At 53.8% G+C, this 10,223-nt stretch overlaps 1 protein-coding gene across 3 annotated transcripts; it reads right to left on the bottom strand.

Annotated features, from left to right (window-relative positions):
* Window positions 1–119: 119 nt before the first annotated feature.
* On the bottom strand, window positions 120–8,271 carry HOPX (HOP homeobox). Of its 3 annotated transcripts, none has more exons than XM_054825123.1 (3): window positions 8,199–8,271; window positions 3,312–3,487; window positions 120–779 (listed from the first exon to the last, which is right to left on the bottom strand). In XM_054825123.1, exons 2-3 carry the CDS (start codon window positions 3,453–3,455, stop codon window positions 702–704), a joined length of 222 nt encoding a protein of 73 aa, XP_054681098.1. In that variant the 5' UTR covers window positions 3,456–3,487; window positions 8,199–8,271; the 3' UTR covers window positions 120–701. The 3 variants fall into 3 exon arrangements, with proteins under 3 accessions (XP_054681098.1, XP_054681100.1, XP_054681099.1); XM_054825125.1 differs by lacking the exon at window positions 8,199–8,271 and adding an exon at window positions 4,963–5,098; XM_054825124.1 differs by lacking the exon at window positions 8,199–8,271 and adding an exon at window positions 3,744–3,795.
* Between the last annotated feature and the right edge of the window lie 1,952 nt (window positions 8,272–10,223).

Below are 10,223 nucleotides of genomic sequence, written 5' to 3'. Positions count from 1 at the left end.
GAAAAACCCACGGTGCCCACTGAGGCTGCCTTGGAGACGTGTTGCCCTCCCAGAGCAGTCTGCCTCCTGCCACTGAGGAGGGGAGCACAAGCAGGAACATAACACAGCTCCTCTCATCAAAAAACTTTGGGTTTTTATTAATACATTAAAAAAAAAAAAGACCAGTTCTTTCCCTTTGGTGACCTTTAACAGAAATGTGGGAAATGCATTTGAGGGCACTCAGTTTGCCAGTATTAAGAGCTGACTCAGGCATCTCAAGCTAACCAAGATCACCCGAACAACACATCTGGTTTTCCAGGTGCCCTCCTCTCTGGATGATCGGTGCATTAAAGCTAGCACTCATAATTTGCCTCTGGGGGTGATAAGGGAAAGAAATCTCCCCCCCCCCCTTCTATGTTTGAACTGTTCATGGCAGCTTTTCTGCAAGCCTGGGACAAGGACACAAGATTGCCTTGCCCTGTGCAGCCACTGTTAATGGGTGGGAATCATTAGACAGATTATGCAGCTACCAGAAGCTGTATACACATATATATATAAAATATTTTTTTCCTGGTTATGTACACTTTAAATAAAACTTATATTAAATAGCAGGGTATTGCTTTGTATCTCAAAACATATTGCAACAGGAGAACCCCAATGAAACCCACTCTGAAGAGCTTCACCATCCTTTACAGCAGGCACAGGGATCGGAGCAGCATCCTCTAGTCCCTGACAGACCCGCTTTCTGAGGGCAGCCCCTCAGACTTCCTCCACTCTGCCAGGCGCTGCTTGAACCATTTCTGGAGGGGAAAAAAAAAAAAAAGAGTGAGTGCAGTGGGCTGAGCAAACCCTTTGCTAAAGGTGCAGATGTGGTCAGCATGTGAGAGCAGAAGAGGAGACTCGCGGCACTGCTATCTTCTAGCAAGGTGCTGCACTGTTCCCAGCAGTACAGGCAGCAGGACAGCCCTTCCTCACGGAACGGTCTTGTTACCTATGCGTGCTCCTATTTCAAACTCATTTCTCTTGCTCACTTCAGACCTTGACAGCATGGGTGAGTCCTTGTTTTATTGCTGTGAGTCCAGGTTTTTCTTGCAGACAGAGTAAGAGATTGGCTAAGGAGTTGCTGGATGGTGTCTGTTTAAATGGCTGGAGCAGTGAAACAATCACTGCAGGCCCAAAAATAACAGGAATCAAAAGCTGACATGCTTCAGAAAGGATGAGAGGGACAACATGGTGGCTCTCAGCAGATTTAAGAACAAATTGATTTAAAAAATGGTTAAAAATTATCTTAGTCTTCAAGCAATATGCATGACTACATTATTTTGTAGTAACTTAGCATCTCTAAGCCAACTCCCTGAGCTGCTGATGCCACTTCAACACAGCCGCAGTTTCAAATGTTAGATAAAATGCAGCTGGATAAAGCCTCACTACCTCCATAAGAAGTGAGATATAACTCATGTGTGCCGGAAGCACAGCTCAGCCTTTTGTTTGGGAATGTGCCTTTGATTTGCTTTGTTGCTGCTCATTTTGTTGCTATATTTGTTCATGGCTATTTTTGAAGCTATTGTGGTCCGTAACGATACAACCACGGTGCTCTCTACAAGCGGCTCTCGCACTAGCACTGCCTTGGACCACATCCAGTCAGATGATTGCCTGCTGAGCCTCCTCCCAAAAATTTCACTTCCTATCCTAAACCATTGTCTCCTGTTGACTCAGTACCTCTTTGTATTTCATTTTTACTAAATTTTTTATTAAAATAGCTGCTATATCTAGCCAATAAAGCACTCCAGATGTCAGGAGTGATGATTCTCTGTGTCAGACGCAATGCAGGCACTTTGCAGCTCCCCATCCCAGTCTCGATTCTGTCCCTAATATGACCTTCATCTCCAGATCTCTAGGAGCAGCCTGGATTTGTGGAAAAAGATGTCTGTCAGGGAAGATTTTAAGACATCTCCAGAGGTGTCCTGGGCATATATGGCCTGTGTTTACAACTTGCTTTAGGAAAAAAAACCCAACAGAGCAGTGCCATTTCTAAGGAGGAAAAGGTATTTCAGGGGTACTGCCTTCTTGCTGCCTCAAACAAGCAGTGCAATGTGGTACCCGCCTGCCACCAAAGCACAGTAGAGGGGTCTCCTTTTCCACGGCGGCCAAGGACTATCCGTGCAATGGATGTTGTACCAGCATCCTTCCCTGGGACAGGCTAAACGCTGGCACTGGCTGCTCAGCTCTCCGATCCCTTTGGCTTTGCTCACAGAGAGCCAGGCTTAGCAGCTCTCTGCAAAATGCTGCTAACTTTTCAGCGGGCTGGATTTCTTTTCTATGCCCAGCAATGCTGCTATGGGTCTAGTAGCTTATAAAACACCCGCATCAAAAATGGCTGCACTGCAACCTGAAGGAATTGGGAAGGAGCCGTTTGCTTCTGAAGCCCAGGGTAGCCTGCAGGTAGCCAGATGGACCACAGGGCTCAGTGGAAGTCCCAGACAGTGGCAGCCTGTCCCTGTGGATGGACATTTGGAGGCCTCTGTGTCTCCTGGAGAGGCTGACAGACTTGCCTGCACCTGGATTTGTGGATGCTGAACTAGCTAATTGTGGTGAGGAGGAGTGTGCTCAGCCTGAGCATGTCCCATAGCACATCTGCAGGAGTTGCATCTATCCTGTATCTGTTTTAAAATGACTGTAGTTTCTTCAGACCATAAAGCCAGCAGTGGTTCGGGCACCCAGGACTATCAGAAATGGGTTGAAAGGAAAGGACAGCATGCATGGGTTGTGTATTGAGGGCTCCACAGTCAGCCAGTGACCCTCGGCATGTGTCCTTGTTCGGGCTGCGGGAGGCACTAGCCTGGTCTCCAAGCCCAGGCTGGGGATGGGGCTCCCAGGCAGGGGGTGTGCAAGGATCCCAGTGGGACACAGAGCTGCTGTGCAGGAGACCACGGCTGTGGGACGAAGGGGCTGCGATTACAGGGGAAGGGGCTTTGGGGATGCAGGGGCAGGGACATGTGGGGTGCAGGGAGGATGTGGGGTACAGGGAAGTGCAGTGGTGCAGTACAGCTCTGTGGGTGCAGTGTGAGGTTGGAGGTGCACTGGCAGTTGCAGAGGTGCAGAGAAGACTTGTGGGTGCAGTGTGGGGTGCAGTAAGGAGTATGTGGGGTGCAGAGAGTGTAAGTAGGGCATACAGGGCAGAGAGGGGTACAGTAAGAAGCATGTGGGGAGACAGAAGGGTGCAGGGGGTATGACAGCCAGGGACAGGACAGGCAGGGGATGCAGGGGGAGCACAGAAGCATGCAGGGGGAGCAGGGCTGGTGCCAAGGCAGGGGCAAGAGGTGCACACTCACCAGGGTTTGCTCCTCGGACAGCCCGGTCTCAGCCGCGATGAGGCACAGCGTGGTGGGGTCAGGATGCTTGTTCACCTTGCAGAAGTTATACTCCAGGATCTCCAGCTGCTCCTCAGTGGGAGTCACTGGCTTCTCTGTGGCCATCTCCTCCTGGGGCAGGGCTATGGGGCCAGGCACTGTGGAGAGGGGCTGGCATCATTGCCCAAGCTGGGAGCAGCCAGTGGGGCCACACTTCCTGAGCCCCAGATTTGCCATCCCCATCCCCACCAGCTCCCCCCTCTCCAGTGGCCTCTGGCCGTGGCAGGGCACAACCCCCTTCCCAAAGGCATGCCGGGGAGCTCAGCAGGAAGCCCCAGCCCCCCCAGAAACTCCTGCCTCAGTTTCCCCACTGTGGCAACTGCACGCCAACAGCACCCAGCTTAGCTGCCTCACCATCCTTAGCCGGCAGGAAACTGCAGCCTGTCCTCTGCTCAGCACTCCCCTGTTGCTGTATTTATAGCCAGTGTGACTCCCGTGGGGACGATTCCTGTTTACAGTCATATTTAGGCCTGGGCGTCACTTGGGAGTGATGTCACAGCAACGGGCAAGTTGGGGGGGTTAATTTAAAGACATTAATTAAAAAACATTATTTATCCTCTGGGTGAGGGAACAGTTATCTGGCATCTAGCCTAGTGGGTTTTTTTTGTTGTTTTTTTTCTTCTTTCCAGCCACCAGGCAAGTTTGTGCAGGAGAATCACAAACCAGAGGATGCAGAATCTTTTGGGACCGTGGGCTTGGACCCAGAAATCACCCCATTTTCCCTCAGTGTCCTAGTCCTCGTCCTAGCAGCATAGCCAGACATCACACAAAGCTGGCGATGAGCAGGTGAGCTGCTTTGTTTTTACTAACATTTAATGTTATCAAGTATAGGCATAAACAGTTAGTCATGTTGTTCCTGAGTGTGGCTGAACTGTTTGTTTGGGTTTTGTTGTATAAGTGAAGGGTCAGTCCTTGGAAAACAGTACCCATGCATGTCTGTTGCCCAAGCACTCAGTGCCTTTGGCTCTGATCAGTGCCAGCTGCTCCTGGCAATGGCAGAAGCAAGGAGCCCACGTTCTCCTCCAGAGTAATGTTTGTCACACTTGTGCTTTGCATGACTTGGCACAAGAGCACAAGTAAAACTAGTAAGTACACCTCGGTAAGTCCCACGCCTCTCTTCTGCAGGGCTCCAAGTTTGCTCCCGCGTGGCAGAGGGTCAAGCCTGCCAATTCGGTCAACTACAACACGAGGCGTTGCCCCCACCAAACATGCAGAAGTCCCTTGATACTGAATCATCTCGGTGTTTCTGAAACCAAGCTGGGGGGTGTTGGCAGGGGAGGAGCTGGGTGCAAAAATGTGGTCTTTCTTGATCTGCTCTCATGCTGTCCGAGTTGCCTGGCCCATCTCTGTCAGGCAGGCCGGTTGGTGTTGCTGGCTCTCCAGTGCTGCCAGGAGCTCTTGGCCCACCGTGGGACTTTTCTGGGCCGTCCACTCCCTTCCTCGGCTGCAGACCTGCCCTGCCTCCACCCGCAGTCCAGCTTCTCCTTCCCTTCGGCTCTGGGATGCAACCCAGGCTGCATCCCTACTGTGTAGCTTTAAACCCAACTGCTTTCCTGGTTGATGGAAAACTCACCTTAACCCACTTGGTACCCTGGGTGGTACTGAATGCCCCAGGGCTCTCACTCGCTGACAGCACTGCTGGGATGGGGCTCGGCTCCAAAACTGCCTTGCAGCTTGCAGAGCCAGCCCTCCTACTGATGAGAGGCTTGAGAGATCCTCTTCGAGCTTTACCTCAAAAAGCAAAGGGCCCACTGAGCCTTGTCTGCAGGAGGTTGCTTTGACTAAAAAAAAAAGGATCCTTTGGTATTTGAGTAGGGGCTTATAAATAGAGCAGGGCTGGTTGTGAAACAGCCCACTCTGATTGAGTCACTTGGTAAATACTGATTGTAGCACAGCGGTTGTGTAAGGCTGGAGCACCTCTGAGCGTGATGGAGTGTTCTGGTAGACGGCATCATCCACCACCCTGGATGGACTGCGGAAAAGACCATCTTTAACCCCAGGTGCTGCAAGCCGAGCTGGCCTTGCCTGCAGAGCGTTGCAGCCACAGGTGTGCGGCTGCCTGGGCTTTCCTGGCATCAGCTCAGTTCAGAGGTGGCCATATAGGAAGGGGGCAAAGTTCAGTCCCTTGTGCGTGTGAGCTGGTGGGGGCCAGGTGAATGCTGCCTACATGGCTGGAGGCCCTTTGGGGCTACCTCAGGCATTTGGAGACCTCCAGAAATGATGCAGAGGCAGAAGGAGATCCCCTGGACTTGAGGTGCTGCTCTCCAGCACTGTGGCTGCCGGGCTCTCCATGAGGTCAAACTGCAGATGAGGCCAGGCTCAGGCCACAAGTCCTTCCTCCCCTCCTTGATCAGCATCCCACGCCAACTCCCAGCCACTTGCCCTTCTCCTAGGAAGCCCAGGCACCACAGGGCTCCTCATCACCTCCGGATCAGGCATCTAGCCTGGGCCACCAGCAGCAACAGGTCCTGGCGGTTTATAAATCATCATTTGCAGCCTGCTGCGTTCATGTACGTTAATGTGTGTGCATTGATTTGCATAGGGAACACGCGCTTCAACTTTCATGTTTCATCTTCACAGCAGTTTCTGTTTCTGATAATCTCCAAGTTCCTGAGGCATTTCCCCGTAGGACACGGTATTTTCTACCTGCTGGCAGCTCAGGGCGTCGCAGCACGCAGGACGTGATGCCTGATGGTTTTTCCTTGTCTCCCTTGCACCCCTGCTCTGGAGGGGGAACAGTTCCTACCTCTCAAGGCTGTGGGATGGCTTTCAGGGAAAGGTCAACACCCTGGGGGTCCTGGAGGGCTGTGCAGGTCTCTCCACACTGCTCCACTGAGCCCTGGAGGTTTTCAGGAGCCCCGTGGCCCTATGCAGTGTGTGGCACCCAATGCTTGGCACCTCTTGGGTGCTAAAAGTTGGGGGTATATGAGAGGATTTGTGGGCACCAGGAGTTCCTAAATGTCCTGATTGGCCATATCTGGACCACTACTCACCCACCCGCCATTGAAATGGAGCCTTCAGGCTGCATAGGAGAGGTGATTTTCTTGCTTACATTTCTTTAAGCCTGGCAGAAATACAGAGAATCACAACTGCTTTGCTCAGCTGCTGAAAAGCACCACTGCTCACTGGTTGTTTTCTGCCTAAATTTTTGCAGGCATTGGGGAAAAAAATGGCTTTTTCAGTGCAAAGGATGTGAACTACCTATTCTGCTTTCCAAAAGGCTGGGGGGCTGTGGCCGTCACTTGGCCCTGTGAGCTGCGCCATGCCGGCTGCTCCCTGCCCTGGGTGGCACAGGGTGGGGGGTTAGTCACCCAGGCAGAAATGACAATGCCAGATGCGCTGTCACAGTGAAACCACAGCACCAGCGACACCTGCTCTGTCCTACGCGTCAAGCTAAAGAGCCCTGGGGAGTTCACGCTCTTAGCTCCGACTGTCTTGGGTTTAGGTGGAGCAATGTGAGAGCAGCCACCAGCTGAAGTCTGCAAGGGGTTTATTGGTTGCCCGGGCTGCAGGCGGCTCCAGCCAGCATCACTGCGTGCACGGAGGCTGTGCAGACAGCACCTGCTGCTCTCGTTGTGGCTGACGGGGCATTTAAATGCACCTCCAGGGCCATTTTGGAGTGAGTGGACAAAAAGCAATGGCTGATGGATGCAAGTTGCAGCAAGAGAAAGTCTTATTAGATATTGGGAAAAATATCTTCATATCAGGGGGCATCCAACACAGGGACAGGGAGCAGAGAGATGGGGGCACCTCCGTCCTTGGTGATAGCTAAAAATCAGCTAGACAAGGCCCTGAGTGACCTGACCTAGATGTGAGCTAGGAGCAACGGGGTGGAGATAGACCTCCCTCCGCAATTATTCTGCCTGTGTCCTGTGGTTGCAACGAGCTCCCCAGGGACACCCTTGGGTTACTAGCAGGGCTCCCAGCTCTGGCCTGCAACGGGAGAAGACATCCCTCTGTTTCCCAGCATGCCTGCCCAGCACTGCTAGTGCAGTCAGCATTTACTATCCTGGCAGAAAGCAGCCACTTTTCCAGAAAAGACATGATCTCTGTTTGCTCAGCTTTGCTTTTTTGAACGGCAGATACAATAGCTGGCTGGCTGCGCAGCGTTCTAATGATTTACTGCACCCGAAGCCCATGGAAAACTGTCTGAGCAGGAGCTCCTGCCCAGCTGATGGGGCCCCATAGCCCCAGCTGGGTTTCTTGACCCCTTCCCCAGTGCTCTCCCACTGTCAGGGCTGGGATGCAAGTGGAGGCATCTGGGTCTGGTTTTAGCTTGCAGCTATTTCCTGCTACTGCAGAGATCAAAATAGCAGTTCTCAATGCAAAAGAGCCCTCCTGCCCTCCCTTGCTCTGCTGCAGAGCCATGTCCTGTCCCCAGCTTTGCTCAGCCTCCTGCTGTGGGGTGGCTGTGGATAACATCAGCCGGCATGGCGCACAGGATAAGGTGGGACGGAGGCTTTAAAAATAAACCAGACCCTGCCATAAATAAGGAAAAACCACCTGTCATGCATCCTGTAAACTACCCATTCTGCCTTTTAGAAGATAATATCGGATAGCAACAAAGCAAACAAGAGCACGGCAGCTGCTGAAGCAGAGGCAGGTCCCCGTGGTACCCCCACCTGGGGTCTCTGCCTGCCTGCATGCCCCTCTCCCTATCCCAGGCATGAGGCTTTCCCACCACAGCCCTGCTGGGTGCTGCTCCAACCTCCCCAGCATCAGTGAGCGCAGGTCAGCTCCTCCCTCCACCCCCCCGCAACCCCAACTGCAAATGCACCCCAGCACCCCCAGCTCAAAGCCTGCGCTTACCTGGAGCTGGCAGGGACCAGAAGTGTGTAAAACAAGAACCCCGCAGGTCGCTGGGTGACTGCTTAAGTATCTGCGTGTGCGTGTGTGTGTGTGTGTGTGACAGGCGGGGACCTGAAAAACCTGCCGCAAATCACAGGAGCTCCCGGGATCCGCAGCCACTCTCCGGGCTGGTAATTCAGGTTTGGCATCCACTCTCCTTGGCAGGGCTCAACGCATGGTTGTACGCGCTGCGGGGCTCTCCGGACGGGTGGCACCGGGAGCCGCCGGAGCCCGTCCCGCCACGCTCCGGGCCGAGGGACGCGGTCCTGCGTGGGGGGACTGTTCCCTGCGGGGGTCCGGGAAGGGTGAAGCAGGGGCGGCGGAAACTGCGCTCAGCCGTTCATCTGCGCTCCAGCTGAGCCCGCCTGCCTTTCTGGGGGCCCCGGCACCGTCCCCCCCCCCCCCCGGTGCCCCCTCGGCCGGGCTGTGAGGAGCCCCGCTCCTGGCTTTGCTGGTGGAGCACGGCGGCGGGCGCCGCTGTTCAGGGCTGGCTTCGTATCTCACTGGAGTCCCCCGCAAATGATTTGTCCACGTTTCAGGTTCCTGACTCTGCTGTGGCTTTGGTCAGCCCTGTGATCCCGCCGGGCTGGGTACAGGGGCAGGGCCGGTCCTGGGTCTGACCTGCTGCTGCAGCCCAAGTGCCCTCAGAGGCGGAGGGCAGGAGCTGGGCTGGGGCTGGGCAGGAGGGCAGGGCATCCCCTCCTGCCAGAAACATGTGCTCTCCTCCATTACAGGGCCTGGGAGCCTGCAGTCCCAGTGGGGTGGGCTGGAAGCATTAGACAGCAGCTTAAAAAGAGGCACCTTGTGGGGTGGGGTGCTGTGGGGAGGAGCTGATCTCCTCTCAGCTCACGGACAGCTGGAAGGGGATGCTGGTAAATCAGAGGGGCTGGAGAAAGGGTTCATGAGAAACAGTATGGGTTGCAATGGCTGAGATTATCTGCCAGAGCAAAAGGAAAACTGGCACTGGATGCAAAAAGCTGTGGAGCTGGCTGGAGAAGTGGCTGGACAAACCCAGGTAAGAAATCTGCCAGATGTTTAGCAATGAGCCAAAACTGTCCAGAAGATTGAGGGATCTTGTAATGTGGGGGGAGACGTGGGCCAAGGCAAGGGGACTGCGAAGAGATCTGCGCCAAAGGGCAGGCAGACCTGTGCCAATTTTCCTAGCAGGATGACATTGATCAAGCAAGAGTGCTTTGGCTACAGGAGTAGCCTCGCTGCCTGATAAAGCAAGTGGTGCTGTTCGGTGGCTGCCAAAGGAGGTTTTTGAGAGAAGACTTGATCCTGCATGCCTTGGGCAGGCACCCAGCCATGGGGATGTGTCCTGTTTATCACTGGTGCTAAGCGACAGGAGCATGGGTAGCGATGGGTGGGGGAAGCAGGTTGGAAGAGGTGTCGAATGCTCCAGCAGCCGTGGCTGGGGGGGTTGGGGTACGTTCAAGGGGGGTGGGGCAGACCCCTGCAGCAGGACACAGCCCTGGATTTCAAGCCCAGTGTGGGAGGTCCAGGCAAAGACCCTGAATTGCATATTGCCATGTGCTTGGGGGAGCTCTGCTGGGTATTGCTACTTACCTGCCCCACGCCTGTGCTCTGCCCTGGCACCTCCTCTTGGCCACCCTTGGAGATGGGACAGATGGGAAGACAGTCTGGCCCAGAAAGATTTTCTTATGTTTGTACACTGTCTTTATTTTCTTCCATACATGTGCCCCAAGCATCACAAAATGTGAGTAACCCAGCCCGCAGAAACAGGATCGGCTCCTCTCTTCCCTTGTTTATTACTGTCAATAGAGAGAAAGTCTTTAATATGGAATAAACCCTTTTCCCTTAGCCTGTGAACCCAGCCCAGACTTGCACTGGCAGTGCTGGCAGCGACGTGTTTCAGGCTGAGACATGCCACTGAAATGGCTTCAGAGCTGCTGGGAGTCCTGCAGTGACAGTGCAAAAGTCACATCATGAATCTTTCCACATCTGGCTGGCAAATGCTAATGC

This window comes from Grus americana, chromosome 4, assembly GCF_028858705.1.
Source record: "Grus americana isolate bGruAme1 chromosome 4, bGruAme1.mat, whole genome shotgun sequence".
Taxonomy (NCBI): domain Eukaryota; kingdom Metazoa; phylum Chordata; class Aves; order Gruiformes; family Gruidae; genus Grus; species Grus americana.
Note: the sequence above shows the minus strand (reverse complement) of the source record. Positions and strands in the feature narration are given on the sequence as shown.

Coding starts and splice junctions, on each gene's coding strand:
- HOPX (XM_054825123.1), bottom strand. CDS start 3,455: ATGGCCACAGAGAAGCCAGTGACTCCCACTGAGGAGCAGCTGGAGATC. Junction 780..3,311: donor TGTCCGAGGAGCAAACCCTG/GTGAGTGTGCAC, acceptor TTTCCCCTCCAG/AAATGGTTCAAGCAGCGCCT.